The 16,179-nt window shown below is 41.1% G+C and overlaps 1 protein-coding gene across 1 annotated transcript in view; it reads left to right on the plus strand.

Moving 5' to 3' along the window:
- The window catches only part of LOC140358229 (LIM and SH3 domain protein 1-like), a 48,606-nt gene extending 35,342 nt beyond the window's left edge, over positions 1-13,264 (plus strand). The window contains exons 4-7 of the mRNA XM_072442941.1: positions 3,988-4,095; positions 10,149-10,203; positions 12,335-12,504; positions 13,073-13,264. Of these exons, the coding sequence (XP_072299042.1) occupies positions 3,988-4,095; positions 10,149-10,203; positions 12,335-12,504; positions 13,073-13,246 (507 nt within the window). The 3' untranslated portion in view covers positions 13,247-13,264. The remainder of the gene's footprint in view (positions 1-3,987; positions 4,096-10,148; positions 10,204-12,334; positions 12,505-13,072) is intronic.
- Positions 13,265-16,179: the final 2,915 nt, after the last annotated feature.

The raw sequence follows: 16,179 nt of genomic DNA on the forward strand, positions 1-16,179 counted from the left end.
TTGGGATACGTATTAGGTAGTACTAACGGGAATGAACAAAAACTTAATATTTCACAGTTTTTTAGTCTCAATAATCATGAATAATTGTTCAATTTTCACACAGTAATCGTAACGCTAAAATTTGCCATCGCAACATCTCTAACATGCGCGACATTTTAGGGAGTTAGAGTGGCAAATCTGACTTGTAACTTGCCCTAGTGTCTAACCCTCCGCCAGAAAAGTTACACCGTGTATTGCACCTTTAACTTGACTTTCACTGTCCAAAGTAAACCCTGTCCGAGGCCCATCGCCGTCGACTCGTGAATGAATATTTCAGAGACGACAAAGACGCATTTGAATCTCGTCTTCCCAAGCTTAATAACGTCGTTAATTCTCCGTACAAAGCGGGTCACGGTTGGCTCGATTGCCGATAGTGGCTCATGTCGGGTCTCTGATGCGTACAAAGGCGTCGAGCCGCTTTTAGCACATTGGAAGAAGGAGTGACTCATAAACGCATCGTGACTGAACAAGGCGGTGTAGAGGAGGATTCTGTCTGCGCTTTGAGGAAAACGACTGTCGTAAATGTACTTTTTATGACTCCGTTGGCAAATATTTGAAGGGTTTTTGCTTGTTTTATTGCAATGAGGCCAAAATGTGTCTGTGAATGAGGTTAATGTACCGCGCAAAATGTGAGAATTATTAGTTGACAATTTGTTTTGGGGGAATTTTAAAGGAAAACTGAAGGCGTGCAGCGAGTTGTCTTGAGAGTCGAGAGTGAATTGTGATTTTAATGTGCCTTTCCATACAGATAAATACACCGTTTGCCAATGGTTTTCTGTATAAGTATGTGTATCTCGTGGTCAGGCTGGTGCACTCCTGGTACAGACACATGGTCAGATCGTGCAGATAATAAGTAGGTTTAAGCGTAAAATGGGTTAAACATGCCTTTAAATGTATTATTTGAGGTTTAATAATCAGACAAATGCTAAGTTAAGGTTAAATTATTCACAAACGCGCAGAAATATCACCTTGTACCCTTATTTCAAAGTTTTAATCAGTTATTTTTGTATTTTAGTATTTTTTATTTTTTTTTACTTCAAAATTCAACCATACTATCTACAATTACTGCCCAGATACGGCGACTGCTTTACCACCGTTTGCCACTGTGTTATAGACTATAAACTATATTCCGCTCATCGTTACTCGTCTCATTGTTTGTGAGGACGTCGCTGTGGGAGCTGGAGCTGAGGGAGTCTCAGGGAGGACTGTCACTGTGGGGGACATGAGCACTTTGACGTGGGCAGCAGAGTTTAGTCACTCAGCTGTGTCCAAGGGCGATTTACAAAGGATTACAGCACCGAGGATCTGTCCATGTAAAGGGCGTTCACAAGGTTTAATTGCAATGTTCAGGATTACAATTATATTACAGTTCAAATTTTACCATCCTAAGTGTATTTGTAGAGCACATGTCATATACAAGGCAATTCAAAGTGCTTCACACAACAGGAAGAATATGCATTAAAATCACAAGGAAATGACAGAAATCACAGTTTAAGACATAAAAGAGAGAGTGCAAAGAAAATCATTTCAGTCATATGCGCAGCTAAACAAAACTGTTTTTAGAGGTAGGCCAAGTTTAGTCCTGACTCTGGCACCAGCAGGAGGCCGGTCCATGTTTAGTCCTGACTCTGGCACCAGCAGGAGGCCGGTCCATGTTTAGTCCTGACTCTGGCACCAGCAGGAGGCCGGTCCATGTTTAGTCCTGACTCTGGCACCAGCAGGAGGCCGGTCCATGTTTAGTCCTGACTCTGGCACCAGCAGGAGGCTGGTCCATGTTTAGTCCTGACTCTGGCACCAGCGGGAGGCCGGTCCATGTTTAGCCCTGACTCTGGGCACCAGCGGGAGGCCGGTCCATGTTTAGTCCTGACTCTGGGCACCAGCAGGAGGCCGGTCCATGTTGTCCTGACTCTGGCACCAGCAGGAGGCCGGTCCATGTTGTCCTGACTCTGGGCACCAGCAGGAGGCCAGTCCCTGAGGTCCATGTTTAGTCCTGACTCTGGCACCAGCAGGAGGCCGGTCCCTGAGGTCCTCAGAGTCCGAGATGGTTCATATGGCACTAACATGTCCGAGGTGTACTTTGGTACTAGGCCATAGAGAGACTTTAAAGTCTCTTCTCTGAGCCACAGGAGCCAGTGCAGAGACCTGAGAACAGGACTAATGTGATGGTACTTCCTGGTTCTAGTCAGGACCCGAGCAGCAGCGTTCTGGATGTACTGCAGCTGTTTTACAGCTCGTTTGGAGAGGCCAGTGAGCGTACATAGCAATTGCATCAGCTTTGTTTTGTAACTGAGACTGTAGGGCTACAACAAACACATATTTAGCTTTGCAACAATACCTTTTCCAAATAACTGATTAGTCATTATATTATAGTATAATTATGAAAAAAGGGTGGTTTTTTTCCCTTTCATTTTGGTGTAATTCTGGTTCTGTCTGAATCATAAAACCTCATTTCCAAGCATGTTTTGGAGTCTGTGGTTAGCCGAGGGCAGGGCAATATGTTCTAAAGAAAAATGTTTGTACCTACTATTGTATGTCTGACTCTGCGCACGCCTGAGAGGGAAATCGGCTGCAGTGCGCATGTACTTATATATCACAATATTCAAAGTTCATATCACCCCCCAAAGTAAACGACAATATCCAATATGATCTGGCCCAGCCCCATCTGTGATCAATCCGTTTGGTTTCATCTATATCTGAATGCACTATGCCTGTCAAATTAATAAATAATTATTAACTGTGATGCTACGCTGGATCATGATCGTTTTGGTTCCTTCTTTTTTTTTTTTTCCTCCACTACTTTGAACTTTGCTCACTGTATTTAGTCATGTAGAAACCGACCACAGTTTAATATAAAGCTAAAAACAATCCGCAATCTTTCGTTTTTAGTCAGAGGAACTGCAGTCGCAAACTTCAATGTGGGTCAAATTACTGCACATCGACGCTGAGTCGGTGCGTGGTAATTTCTGATACTCATCTTTGGCTGCTGGGTGGACATTTCCGCCTCTGTCCCGATTCAGGATGGCCCAAGACACACAAAAAAACACGCACACACACTGCACTGTCATACCTCTCGTATCGCCATATATGGAGCTGGCAGTTAGCTTAAAGCCCCACCCAACAGGAAGTAAGAGTCACCTCAGCAGCAGCAGGAGGCTAAATATATGTAGCTTTGTTTCACCTCTGCCTGAAGTGAACATGCCTGTGCCGTTTGGTCATGTTTCTGCACGTAATTCAAAGTGGACATAAGCCTTCGTTCATAAACGCTTTCAGAAAAGTCTAGTAGAAGTATACGATTTTGACAAGAACTATGAAGTAAAAAAATATATAGTGGAAACTTGAAACTCTTCTTTAAAGGTGCACTAATAAGAGATAAGATAAGCCTTTATTTGTCCACACAATGGGGCAATTCCAGTGTTGCAACACAAAGTAGGTACAGAAGTAAAAGAACAGATAACGTATAGAAAACTTAAAAAAAACACTCTTAATAGATAAGCTCTTAAAAAACAAAACTCTTAATAAAAAGATGCAAATGCAAAACTGTGGGACATTTTAGGCAAGGAAATATCATCTCCATGGATACAAGCGAGTGGCAGACCCTCTATTAGAAAGGTTACAGCACAAGGAAGAGGAACTATAATGATTTATTACTATTTTGAGCTGCTGCGTTGTGTGTTTTCCTATTGTAGCATTTATTTTTGTCATTTTCCAGAAAACTGTTGAAAAATACAATCTAATCCTCTTTTGTTGCTATAAAACAAAGATTACTCGACCTTTTGACACTTTTCATGGAATATTTTGATATCTGAAGTAGTTTCTTATTTCTGTACACCTCATTTTGTGTGTGTTGATTTTTCTGTTTCTATGCAACGCTTTTTCTAATTTGAATAACATGTCTGTGGTTTGTCGCGTTGGATTTATTGGCGCTGATTCCTTGTGTTTGTTTTGCAGGTTCTCTACAAACAGGACTTTGAGAAGAACAAAGGGAAAGGCTACAGCGTAGTCACAGATACACCGGAGATGGAAAGACTCAAGAAAACGCAGCAACAGATCAGCGATGTAAGTTCCTCGCACACGTTCACCTGGTTTACATCACTTGTGCTTAAAGTGCCATCGACAAGTTGAACGACTCATTGAACTAAAATGCAGTTATGATTTGTATATTTAAAATGTTGCTAAAAAATATCATAAAAACTGTCCCAGAATAGCTTGTTTTTTTAGGTTTATAATTTCACTTCCTGTTTGTTATTGATGACATCACACGGGGAAATTACCTGGGCCCAAAACACATTCTTCCAATGTCAAATAAAAATATATGAGTGCACCTTTATTTTGTTGAATTAACGTTTAAAGGGTAAAAAAAGTACAGTTTTTTCCGAAGTCGCACCAGCCAAAAAATGCATAATAGAGGAGACAAAACGTATATAAAAACATAAAAGTTGCGCTGGAGTATAAATTGCTGTCATAATATTAACAGATCATAGAACATGGTGAATAGGTGTACGTATGCTAACGCTAACACCTTCAGCTACATGACGCACAGACAGAACTGTGGTAATTGTCTGGTATGTTAACGTAACATATTCACAGTCATTCAGATAACTATAGCATAAAGAACATGCTAACAAGTTTACCAAAGCATCAGTTTTACCCCAAATCACTAAATCCATTGAATTCTTCTTCCTCTGTGTCACTTCTAAACAACTCCACAAACTCCGGAGGTAGAGGAAGAGCAGATTCTTCTTCTGCGTCGCTTAGAGCCTAGAGCGCCCTCTGGCGGCTGTCAGTGTGAAATCAACAAACAAAGTGATATGACAATGTTAATAATATCACATATAAGTTGCTCCGGAGTATAAGTCACACCCCGGCCAAACTATGAAAAAAAGTGCGACTACTGTCGTTTCTTTTGTGTAATTTATGCTTAAACCTTTGACTGGAAGTAGTGTCCTTAGTATGATGTCACTTCCTGTTATTTCCCACTTATTTTTCAATGTTTTCTCCACAAATACACACTGGATTGGTGTAAAACTGTAATTTATATGTACAACAGGTAAAGTAAAAATTATAACGTCGTAAAAACCTGTCACATGCACTTTAATGTCATGCCGTGTTATCATGTTAAATGTCTCGAAACCCCAAAAGCAATGTATACTGTATTTGTGCTGGGAGCAGCCATGTAATATTCTATAAAACAGTCTTACAGCCCGGCACAGTTATGTATGTCACAATGTACATTTTTAGTGTTACGATTAGAGCGTCACTGAAAATAGACCTGACCTACAATTTTAAACTCCCTCCCAATTCTAAATCAAAGGCTCAATACTCTATTTCAGCGGACATTATTGCTTCATTTTCAACACAAAATGTATTCAGCAGAACTAGTACGAGAAGTAAGTCCATCCCAAAACTAGTCAGGAAAGGTCAAGTTTGTGGCATTTTTGCGATGATGCTTCTTTATTGATACTGAAAGCACATAGGGTTGTCAAAGTAATCCATACTCTGATACTAACTGAATCTAAAACTAGTATTGTAACTGGAATGGATGATTATTTATTAAAAAAAGACAAATTATGTTTAAAAAAAAAAAAAAAATGTATTTTCTGAACAGATTTAGAATGATCTACATCCGAACTATAAAACCACATTGTTATAATAAAGAAACAACTTAACGTATTGTCCACACTATAAGGCTCACTTAAAAGCCTTTAATTTTCTCAAATAATCACAGTGCGCCATATATACGGATTGATTCTAGTTGTGCTTAATGACCTGGAAGTGATTTTGTGTGGTGCACGTTTTGTTTTCGGACGTTAATGCCCCTTATTATCCGGTGCGTCTTATATATGAAAAATGATCGAAAATAGACCATTCATTGACAGTGGGCCTTATAATCCGGTGCGCCTTATAGTGCGGGAAATATGGTGTTTGTGTTGAAAATTGCAAAGTGCTTTCATTCCTGTGGTATCACATTGGTTTCTAGTACATTTTCCCTCAGTATGTAAATAAGTTCTGTGTATTGTAACATTAAAAGCGCACGATGCGAGACATGCTAAAGCTGCCCCGCCATAACCTTCAGAAAGTGCCTGTAAAATGGCTCTCCACGTGGTTCGTTGTCTCTGGTGTCCCTCGGCTGAAGTTATCGATCGTCGTCTTCTCTGTAAATACCAAACGGTGTTGCTGAATTGCGCTGCGCTCGGACTGCTGAGGTCAGTTATTTACATGGGGAAACTCATTAGGAGTCGACGCACTCTGGAGCTGCGATGTTGAAATATGCAAATTACACTGTCAAAACTGTTCAAGTTGTGAAAAGATCATAAACTTGTGTAATCTTCCAAAAAAGGGTTTAGATTAGTGTTGTACATTGTTCAGTGTTGCTTCTTGTTGTCAATACGCGTTTAAATATCAATCATTACCTCAACAATGCTAATTTTTGTCTCTATCCATTATTATGTTGTTGTTGTTTTTCTTCACAACCCTGGTATTGTATATGATATTTTTGTTTTATTTTACTTAAACATCAGACCAGGATTTTGTAGGATTTGAAATGTACGTTGAAGTTTTCATCAGGAGAATTTAAAAACCAAACCACGGACACATTGTGATTTCATGTTTGTCACATTTCCGTTAGCTCTTTTGCACAGGCGCATAACCAGCGCTGCAGCGACGGCCTGTCTAATTGTGTAATGAGTGTGGAGGGCACTGGCTAATTATGGCTCCCTTTTGATGAGGGATTTGTGTGTCTGAGATCAAGGGGGAAATCGGGGGCGAGTAAAAACATACGTTTGACTCGAATTGGGGGTTGAGGACTTTGAATTAAATTAAAGTGATTATCGAGTATGCTTTCTGATCAACTAAACGGGTCAAAAGTCTCACACAACAGCACCGGGCCAGCTCAGTGTTGGCGTCGGTACTTCCTGAGGGGCTTTTTGTGTCTCAATGCTAATGCTAATTATACTGTTCAGGCATAAGAAAACAAAAAAAAATAACAAATTAAAATAACACATCTTCATATAAAAACAATCTTTACTTTAAAATGTAATAGTTTTTTGAAATTTCATTATATTTTGCATTTGAATCAAAGTTAGCATTAACATTAGCTGTGACTGTGAGAAACGGTTAGCTTAGCCAACTGCTGCTGTGCTCCGGGTCGTTTCAAGAAAATTACAGGCTTAATTTCTTTCAAAAGTAAGAAGTACTTTCAATTTCAAGGACATAAAATTACCTTTATCAAAAAAGTACTCTACCTGACGTCTTTTGGCTAACACGGGGCTAACACGGGGCTAACACGGGGCTAACACGGGGCTAACACGGGGCTAACACGGGGCTAACACGGGGCTAACACGGGGCTAACACGGGGCTAACACGGGGCTAACACGGGGCTAACACCGGGCTAACACCGGGCTAACACCGGGCTAACACAATTCTACATCACACCAAAGTAGCCGTTGCAGTAGCAGTAGCAGTAGCCGTAGCCATAGCCGTAGCAGTCAGTCACAGTCACTTGGCTTGACCCGACGTGACACCCTGCACTGCGTCTTTGTACTTTGACCTCACTCCAATATCATAACAGCATTCCCGGCAGGTGTTCAGCGTGCGATAGTTCTTGCAATATTCATTTTCAAACGCTTCGTCCCGAAACGTGAGTCGGGCGTGGCCAGTCCCTTTAGTTTGTTACCATTTGCGCACGAGCAGCGTCCCATCTGTCGAAGCGCTTCCACGTCGCTCTCTCTCCCTCGCTCTTCACAGTGTAACATATTGCACTTTGAGAAAACACGTCTCCCCCCCTCACTCGGCACACTGTTCTTTTGCGAGAAAACACTCAATCCGGTCCGACTATAGACTGAATAAGCCTCCTCATCTCACTCCGAGCTGACAGTGGGCTCATTCAGCGCCGGGCGGCCGGGTCAAACGCAGGGTTGTGAAGGCCGCCGTTAGTCACCGTTTAGAGCGAGTTATAGACTGAGCTCATTGAAGAGTCACCGAGTTTTAAGAATATCGCGATTGTTGTTGAAAAATGAGGGCAGAAATAGCTGATTAAATACAAAATGAGCAAGAACGTCAGTCCGAACAGGGGTATAACGTGATGTTTCAGGACTTTGGTGGTTAATTTAGTGGTTTTGTCACGTTTTGCGCGACGCTCGACATGTACTGGGACGTTTCGGCCGCATCGTGGAAAAAGCATCTGAAATACAGTCCACCTCTGGCCCTGATGGCGGTCTTTGCCACACACAACGGTTTCCTGTTTGAACATCGGCTATTTTTAAACCAAACTCCGAACAGACGTCTCTGAGTTCAGTGAGAAGTGTTGAGAAGGAACGCTATTACCTCTCGGATATTTGTTAAAAATCTTGAATGAATCTTGAATGGATTTAATGCTCGACAAGCCAATTCTTAAATGATTATTGTTTTAGGCTAAAACCAGTCAGTCAGTTATTCGCAGCAGCTCGATTCATAGGAATATCTGTAGTAAAAGTAATCCTTGTCCTGACTGTACGTGCTGCGAGAAGAGCGTTTATTGCAGTGACATCAGAGCGACACAGGAAGGAAATGTGTTTAAGATGAAGAGGATTTCACTTTAGCTTCATCGAGGTCGACTTTAGAAACGATCTCGACTTCGCAGGACTTTTAAAATAGAATGAAGCAAACAAAAACGAAAAACTGTAGATACTAAATGCACAAACACACACACGGACACACAATTACAAGACATGAAAGTAAGAGAAAAGAAAGCATACTGTATCTGTATCTTTAAATGATGCATTTGGGGCTCTAATTTACCATTCATTTTGTGCTTCTTCATAAGATCATCAACCAATGCACTTCATACATTCATTTAATAAACAGTACTTTCTATGCATAATTATTACAATAATGCAACCTGAGTAGATCTTGGTTTGGTTGTTTGGTCATCCCTGATGTACACTATACATTTATTAAACAAAGAGTGTTGCATTGTATTCTTTGTAAATGACTTTTAGTGTGTAATTAACGCGATGGTCGTTTTATTACCGTGTTTGCTCAGTGGCTCATCATTGTATGACTCGAATTTTGACTTTATTTGGTGTATTTTTATACCTTTCGTACATATAAATTACAGTCTTACACCAATGGAGTAAGTAGTTAAAAATCTGTAGGAAATGACAGGAAGTGACATCACACTAGGGACACTCATTCCAGTCAAAGTTTATGCATAATTTACACAAAGAAACAACTTTTTTGACACTCTAAACACTAATTCAACCAAGTATAGTTACTTTTGTGTATTTTTATTTGTCAAATAAAAAGAGTTGTGACATTAGATGAGTTTTTGCCCGGTGTTTGCTGGGTAATTTCCTCGTAAAGTGAAATTAGAAACCTAAAAAAATGTGCTATTCTGGCATAACATTTTTATATACATTTTTAGCAAAATTCAAAATACATTTATCTTAACTGCATTTTAGTTCAATGGGTCATCCAACCTGCACTTTAATTAGTCTTCTCCCCAAATCACTTCAAAATTTGCATTATTCCAAACAATTCCAATCCAATAGCCATATAATATTATTTATTTATTATTTATGTCTGTATAAAACCTGCCAAGTTTAGTCATTCATTTACAAACATTTTCTGAAATGTGAAAAGTGATTCTTCTATGAGTTGTTCATGTTTAATCCTTCTCAAACGTCGATGCCCCGGGATATGTTTGAAATGTGCTCTCTACACACCGATTGTTGCTTTTAAAATACACATTTCCAATCATAATTTGATATTTTTGCTCATCCCTAATTTGCTTTGTGCTTGATGAAGTGGTAAACCTCGCCTTCCATTCATTAATCTCACCAGGAAAGCACAAAGGCATTCAGGCAGCGGTCGGTTTCTCCCTTTTCCGCTTCACCTGTCTGCAGTGATGTGTCACCAGAGGTTTCCATGGCGACTTCCGCTTCCTGTCTCTGTTATGTCACTTCCTGTCGCCGTCAAAGCCTCTACCGCTGCTGCCTTCAGGCTTTGAATGCAGCCCCACCTTTTCTCTGGCAGGACAGGCAAAGACAAAAAGGAGACCTCTGCTGGACAGAAGCGGGAACTCTCCGGTGATAAAAGTGTGATCTAATCTAGAGTTTGATGTTCTCTTTCAGGTCCGGTACCACGAGGGCGAAAAGGGAAAATATGCAGGGATGTCAAGTGCCCTGGGTATGCATTTTTACCATCTGTATCTGTTAATTTCATAGACTGTGCGTGTCGTTTATTGAATAATCTACTGAATGTTGCGTGTAAATGTATATACATGGACATACTTTAGAGAACAATATTATTTTTCAATGCTTGACGATGAAGGCCTTTGTTGTAATAATGTAATGTAAACATTCATTCTAATCACCATCCCGTTTAGAAATGCATGAAAATCTTTCTATTTTTGTTTTTGCTTGTATGTATTAAGAACATTTGGTGCAGGTCTCGTACAATCGTAAAATGACAGTCAAGAACAATACGGTGCATTTGTACGGAACGTTTTCTCAGACTACAAAGGTTCACCACGTTTGCATAAGGAAAACGAAAAATTAATACAGCACTTATTTCCATATAAAAGATGCATCAACATCAGTTTGGATTAAGGACCGTTTGTGGCTAAATAAATCGGGTTTTCATTTGCAGTTTTGCAGTAATTTGCTCCGAATGAGCAGTTGGGGCTGTGGCTTTTGTATATTTCTTGGCAAATAAACATAAAAATCTGATCTAATACTATTTTTGAAAGCGACAGTACCTATAATCGTGCTTTTAATTTCATAATTGAATGTTTCTGACCAAAAGGAAGACCAAAAGTTAAAGGGGGAAAATGAGATAATAAATAATAAATTTCAAAATAAGTTCATAATAATGGTACTTCCTGGTTTGACACGGGCAGCAGATCCATAGGTTAACCGCCCCCTAACAATAATCCAGTTGATCTAATTTACACTCTGGTTATTATTTAACAAAGAAACATGCAACACAATTGTTCTTGTTTCAATACATTTTTAACAATGCCTTAATTGTGAGATTTTGTATTATTGTAGCCATAGCATAAACGGATATTAAAAACTCTAATTGTAATTTTCACCCCGTCTTTTCTTCTTTTCTTCACAAACTGGCGCAAATACTTACCACATGGACTGTCACATCAAACAATATCAAAAATTGGAAAAACATCTGCCATATCCACTTCAAAAATCACTTTCAGTTTATTATTCGGAAAAGTGTCCGTGCAACTAGTTATTTTACCTTAAAGCGAGCTACTCTACTACTGGACGCTCGAAAACGTTGATTCCGTCCGTTTGCGTACCGCCGGCGCTGCGTTTTTTTCCGCGCTAGACATTTGCTGTAGATATAATAGAGTATCCGAATTCCTCGTGCAGGTGAGGAGCTGCTGTTTTTGTCTTCCCTCAAACACTGCGGAGCATTGTCTGGACGGTTGTGCAACGAGATATTAATGCATGCACGTTTGGGCTTGTTTTTCGATACTCGTGAGACGCGGAGGCAAATCTACATACATTCATTTGAAGTCATTACTAAAGCTAAAAAGTACAACTCGTAGTGCACAGTCTAACATTTGAACATTTGACTGCGGTGATGATTGGCAGTAACTAACTAATCAATTCGCAGTTTACATTGAGAAAAGCCTGGGAATATGAGATTTTCTAAATGATCACAGCATGTTTTAGAGTCAATGTACAGGTCCAAATAACAAGCATTCAATTACAAAATTAGTTGACGGGTTATCTCAATAGTTGGTTAGCTAATTAGACTCAAATCCATTTTTAATTTAAATTAAATTACTGTAGTTTCAGGCACATTTGACCACGGTAAACGTCACTGTCCTGCCTTACTTTTCTGTTAAGGCGAGGCTGCATATTATAGTCTACACTACAGTATGGCAAGATACAGCACGGAAATTGTGTGCGTCTCGTCTCCATGGAAACAAGTGACATAAAAGTTACATACTGCACCTTAAAGCCACAGAAGCATCAGGGACACATGGCTAAACACAAGCGAGGAGGCTGTTTAGTCCACTTTCTCTACTTGTGATAGACGCGTAACCACAGTTCTACGACTCCTGGATGAGCTGCACACGTTCAGAGATGCTCAGCTTGTTCAGCGCCACCTTCTGGAGGCCTGTAGAGAAGAATAACTGTATTACTGTAACCGCTTTGCCACAGCTCCAACTCGACCCCAATCGCATATGAGGGATCAATTCAGTATTTCCGTTCATCCCGATGTTTTCTGTAGCGACATATCACAGATCAAAATGTGTTATTAGTGATTTATTGTTTTCCTCTTTTCTCAGACAACCAGCCAGGCTCTGCTCCCGCCTTCCAGAACTACCACCACGAGGAGCCGTCGCGTGTTCCTGAGCGCATGCCCGAGCGCATGCCCGAGCGTATGCCCGAGCATATGCCCGAGCGCATGCCCGAGCGTGCCCCCGAGCGCGCCCCTGAGCCCGCCGCTCCTGCTGGGGTGAGTCCTCAGTCGCTGTGGCAACGCAGACGGACCGAACATATTAAAGAGGACACTGCAGTGACACATGGACATTTTGGGTGCTTTTGGAGAAGATGGGACACTGATTATTTTCCAGACTTTACAGCAGTTATTCAACGTTTTTAAAAATGTCCGCAAATACACTTTATCTTTTCCAAAGAAAAGTACACAAACTAAATAGCTGTGGGTGAGTGACGACACCAGCTCAAGCTCTATATGAATATGAATCTTATTATTATTAAGGAGTCATATTAGGCAAACTCTAGTTTTAAGAGCTTTGTTTCCCCGTCATAATTGTCTCACGCAAAGTTGTATTCAGAGTGATTCGAGCGTGTTTGAGAAGTCTTGTTTTCACCTACCTCCCCATACACACCCACTTCTCTACTTAATCAGTTCTTCCTTTGTTTGTTTGTTTTAATCGTGATACTGCGTCACAGATACTCTAGTACGTCTTCTCCACAAACCTGACTCTTACTCTAGCGTTTTTTTAAGGCGTGTCTCCATGTAATCTCTTGCTCCGGGTAACCTTGTGTCCCTCTGCTTCCAGAAACGATACCGGGCGCTATACGACTACTCCGCCGCCGACGACGACGAAGTGTCTTTCATGGACGGCGACGTGATCGTGGGCGCGCAGCAGATCGACGAGGGCTGGATGCACGGCTGCGTGGAGCGCACCGGCCAAGTGGGCATGCTCCCCTCCAACTACGTGGAGCTGATCTGAGCCGCCGAGAGGACGACGGGAAAGAGAAGGAGCGAGAGTCCAGAGGAAGGAGGGAAAGAAGTAAAGAAAAACGCCCAGTGCCATCTCATCTTAATCTTTAACGCCGCTTTCTATTGATTTTTATACCGTTTCTTCCACGTTTTCTCCTTTTTCTTTCCTTTTTTCTTTCCTTCCCCGCTCCCCGTCCACCTTTTTTTAAAATTCGAACGCCTCTGTCCGTCTGCCACTTCTGTCCTGCGAGCGCCGAGTCGGACAGCGGGCGTCGTTTTAGTCCGCGCTCAAAAAATGAATCACTCACAAAAACCATGGTCCATGTTATAACGATATTACTTGACATGCCGCGCAGTTCTTTTTCCAGACAGCCACGTGTGCAAAGGGTTTGAAAACGTTACGTTGGAGTTGCTCGGTGCTTGGGGTCTTTGGAATGCCCCGTCAGACAAAAGAAAACGCGTACGCAAATTCAGTGTAACAAGTGCAATTTCTTTGGACTTTTAGCGACATACTTTAGCTACGCTCGTTTCAAAAGGGTTTGTACTCGATATAAGCGTCAACCGAATTCAGATTTAGCCATTTATCCAGAAACTTGCACCATACATTTTAAAGCATTCCTTTCTACTTGCTTAACAACTCGCGCACAACTCTAAAAGGACTTATTTTAGTCGTACATTTTGCAACTCGATCTTGGCCGGACTGGAAACGACACGTGTAGAAACTGTGTATTAACTTAGCTTAACTTGTATACATTCCTTTTTAATATTTTCTCTATTGATAATAATAATAATGATGATGCATAAATAAATAAATAATAACCCACTTCAATATAATTCAAGAGCTTTTAATATATTTATATGTGGACAAATAGAAGTTCAGCACTGCATTGTGGGTTGTAAAACTGGAATCGTAGCCCCGCGGGAGAGCTATTGCTAACGCGAACGAGAGGCATCAGGGACAAGGTTAGGGGACAGCGTCGGTCCACCTTAAACAGCCTCACCGGAAAATTCCACCTCAAGGTCGTGCGGACACAGCTACAGTCTTTTATTCCCGTCTCAACCGCCTCGAGGCCTTCAAAGTCTTGGAAAGCGAAATGGCGGAATTCGTCGATTCGGTGACGGACGCAACTTCCCGCTCCACACACACACACACACACAAAAAAACATTTGATTATTCGTTACGCTTGTTCTCGTTTTTGAAAAGGGTTCATGTTCATTTTGAAGCGGGTTGTCGTTCACGCCCGCCCCTGACCCGCTCGGTTATTAGTCGGTTAATTACACTCCGAAGCGTCAGAACAAGTGCATCTGATAAAAAAAATTAAAAAACACCACAACCGTACAAAAAGGACGAGGCCAAGCACAACTCGACATCTTTAATTTTTCTGCAACTTCCTCTCATGATTTTTGGGTTCGAATCGTCGCCGTGGCTTTTATTTTGTAGGTTTCGTTTCCTGCACTTTTTTTTTTTTCGATCGTCTTCTTTTTTTAAACGAATTGCCGGCAGCGACCGCGAGACAGAGACGCTTTCTCGACTTCTTAGACACAGTATTAAACCAATAACTATGATCCCAACGGAGCTGCTCGCAAACCACGTCCGACATGTATTAACGGATATTTCAAGCGATATACATATTGGCGAGGGCAGTTTCATCGGCGGTCGCGGAAACGTGAAGACGGCGGCTTTGCGAGAAGCGTTGATTTCGCCGGCGACGTCACAGAAGTGCTGAATTGTTCATGATTTTAATGCCGCAAATTCTGTGAGTAAGAATATTTCACTTTTAACATAGTGGTGTAAATATGGCACTCGCCCCCCCGGCCACACAAGTCGATGTCTTTTGGCTTTCGGGCGACCAAATCTCTAGCTTTCTTCATTTAAAAAAAAGTAAATAGATTTAAAAAAAAAATTAAAAAAATATTGGCTCTCACTATGTAGCTAGATGACTTTGTACAATTAAATGTATCATAATGCTGGGTTAGGGGAATTATTTTACTGGTCATGGTGCTCCGGGAAGTGGCTGCCTAACATAAAAAATGAAATTAAAAAAAAAAGAGCGGTTCCAATATTTTTGTGAATGAGAGTTTGAAGGCAATTTTAAGGTGTTTTTTTGTTAAGTGTTCGTCGGAGAGGATTAAAAAAAATGCAACTTTATAACATAACGCATCGTGGAAAATGAACTTTAAACTGTTTTGGCGAGATGGATCGCCGTACCAAACGGAAGAACTCGCCGTGCGCGCGTTTGCCTGCATTTGCATTTTTAGCGACAAAAAATACATAAAAGAAACGCGCAGCTAGATCATCGCATAGCTGGTTTTTGACTGGTAGTTTTGGGGATTACCATTCAACATGAACTCAAGATGCAACTCGTCGGTCGGTCGGTTGTTTGGTTGTCGGATGAAATGGAAAGGCAGCCAAGATTGTAAGGTTTCGTCCGGGGGAGTTTGAAAAGCTTTCGTAGCGTCGTTCAGGCAGGGCAAAGTTGTTTTGTTTTGACCGAAAAGATAAAAATAGTCAGGATATAACACTGTTTCACCAAATATCGCCGTCTACTGAAGTACAACGTCATCTCATAACCCGTCATCGTCCACCTCTGTCCCGTCTTTTTCACCCTTTTCGACCGTCACCGTCACTGTAACACCCCCCCCCCCCCCCCCCCCCCCCCCCCCCCCGCCGTAAAACTAAAAAGAAAATGATCCCTCGCATCCGTCAATGAAACCGGTTTAAAATTGTAGACTTTGCTGAGAAAATGTAACCCAGTTTTTGTGCATTCCATTTTAATTTCTTTTGATATATATATATATTTTTTTTCTCGTCGTTTTTCTCTAAATGAAATAGACGACCATAACGTGCATACTTGAGGACATTACACTCGAAACAGAACGGAACATATGCATACCGGACCTGGTCTGATCTCCTGTCGCCGTGTCACATCAAATTGTACTTAT

Source organism: Eucyclogobius newberryi, unplaced genomic scaffold, assembly GCF_026437365.1.
Source record: "Eucyclogobius newberryi isolate DKJ021-1_F unplaced genomic scaffold, fEucNew1.0.hap1 SCAF_13, whole genome shotgun sequence".
Taxonomy (NCBI): Eukaryota; Metazoa; Chordata; class Actinopteri; order Gobiiformes; family Gobiidae; genus Eucyclogobius; species Eucyclogobius newberryi.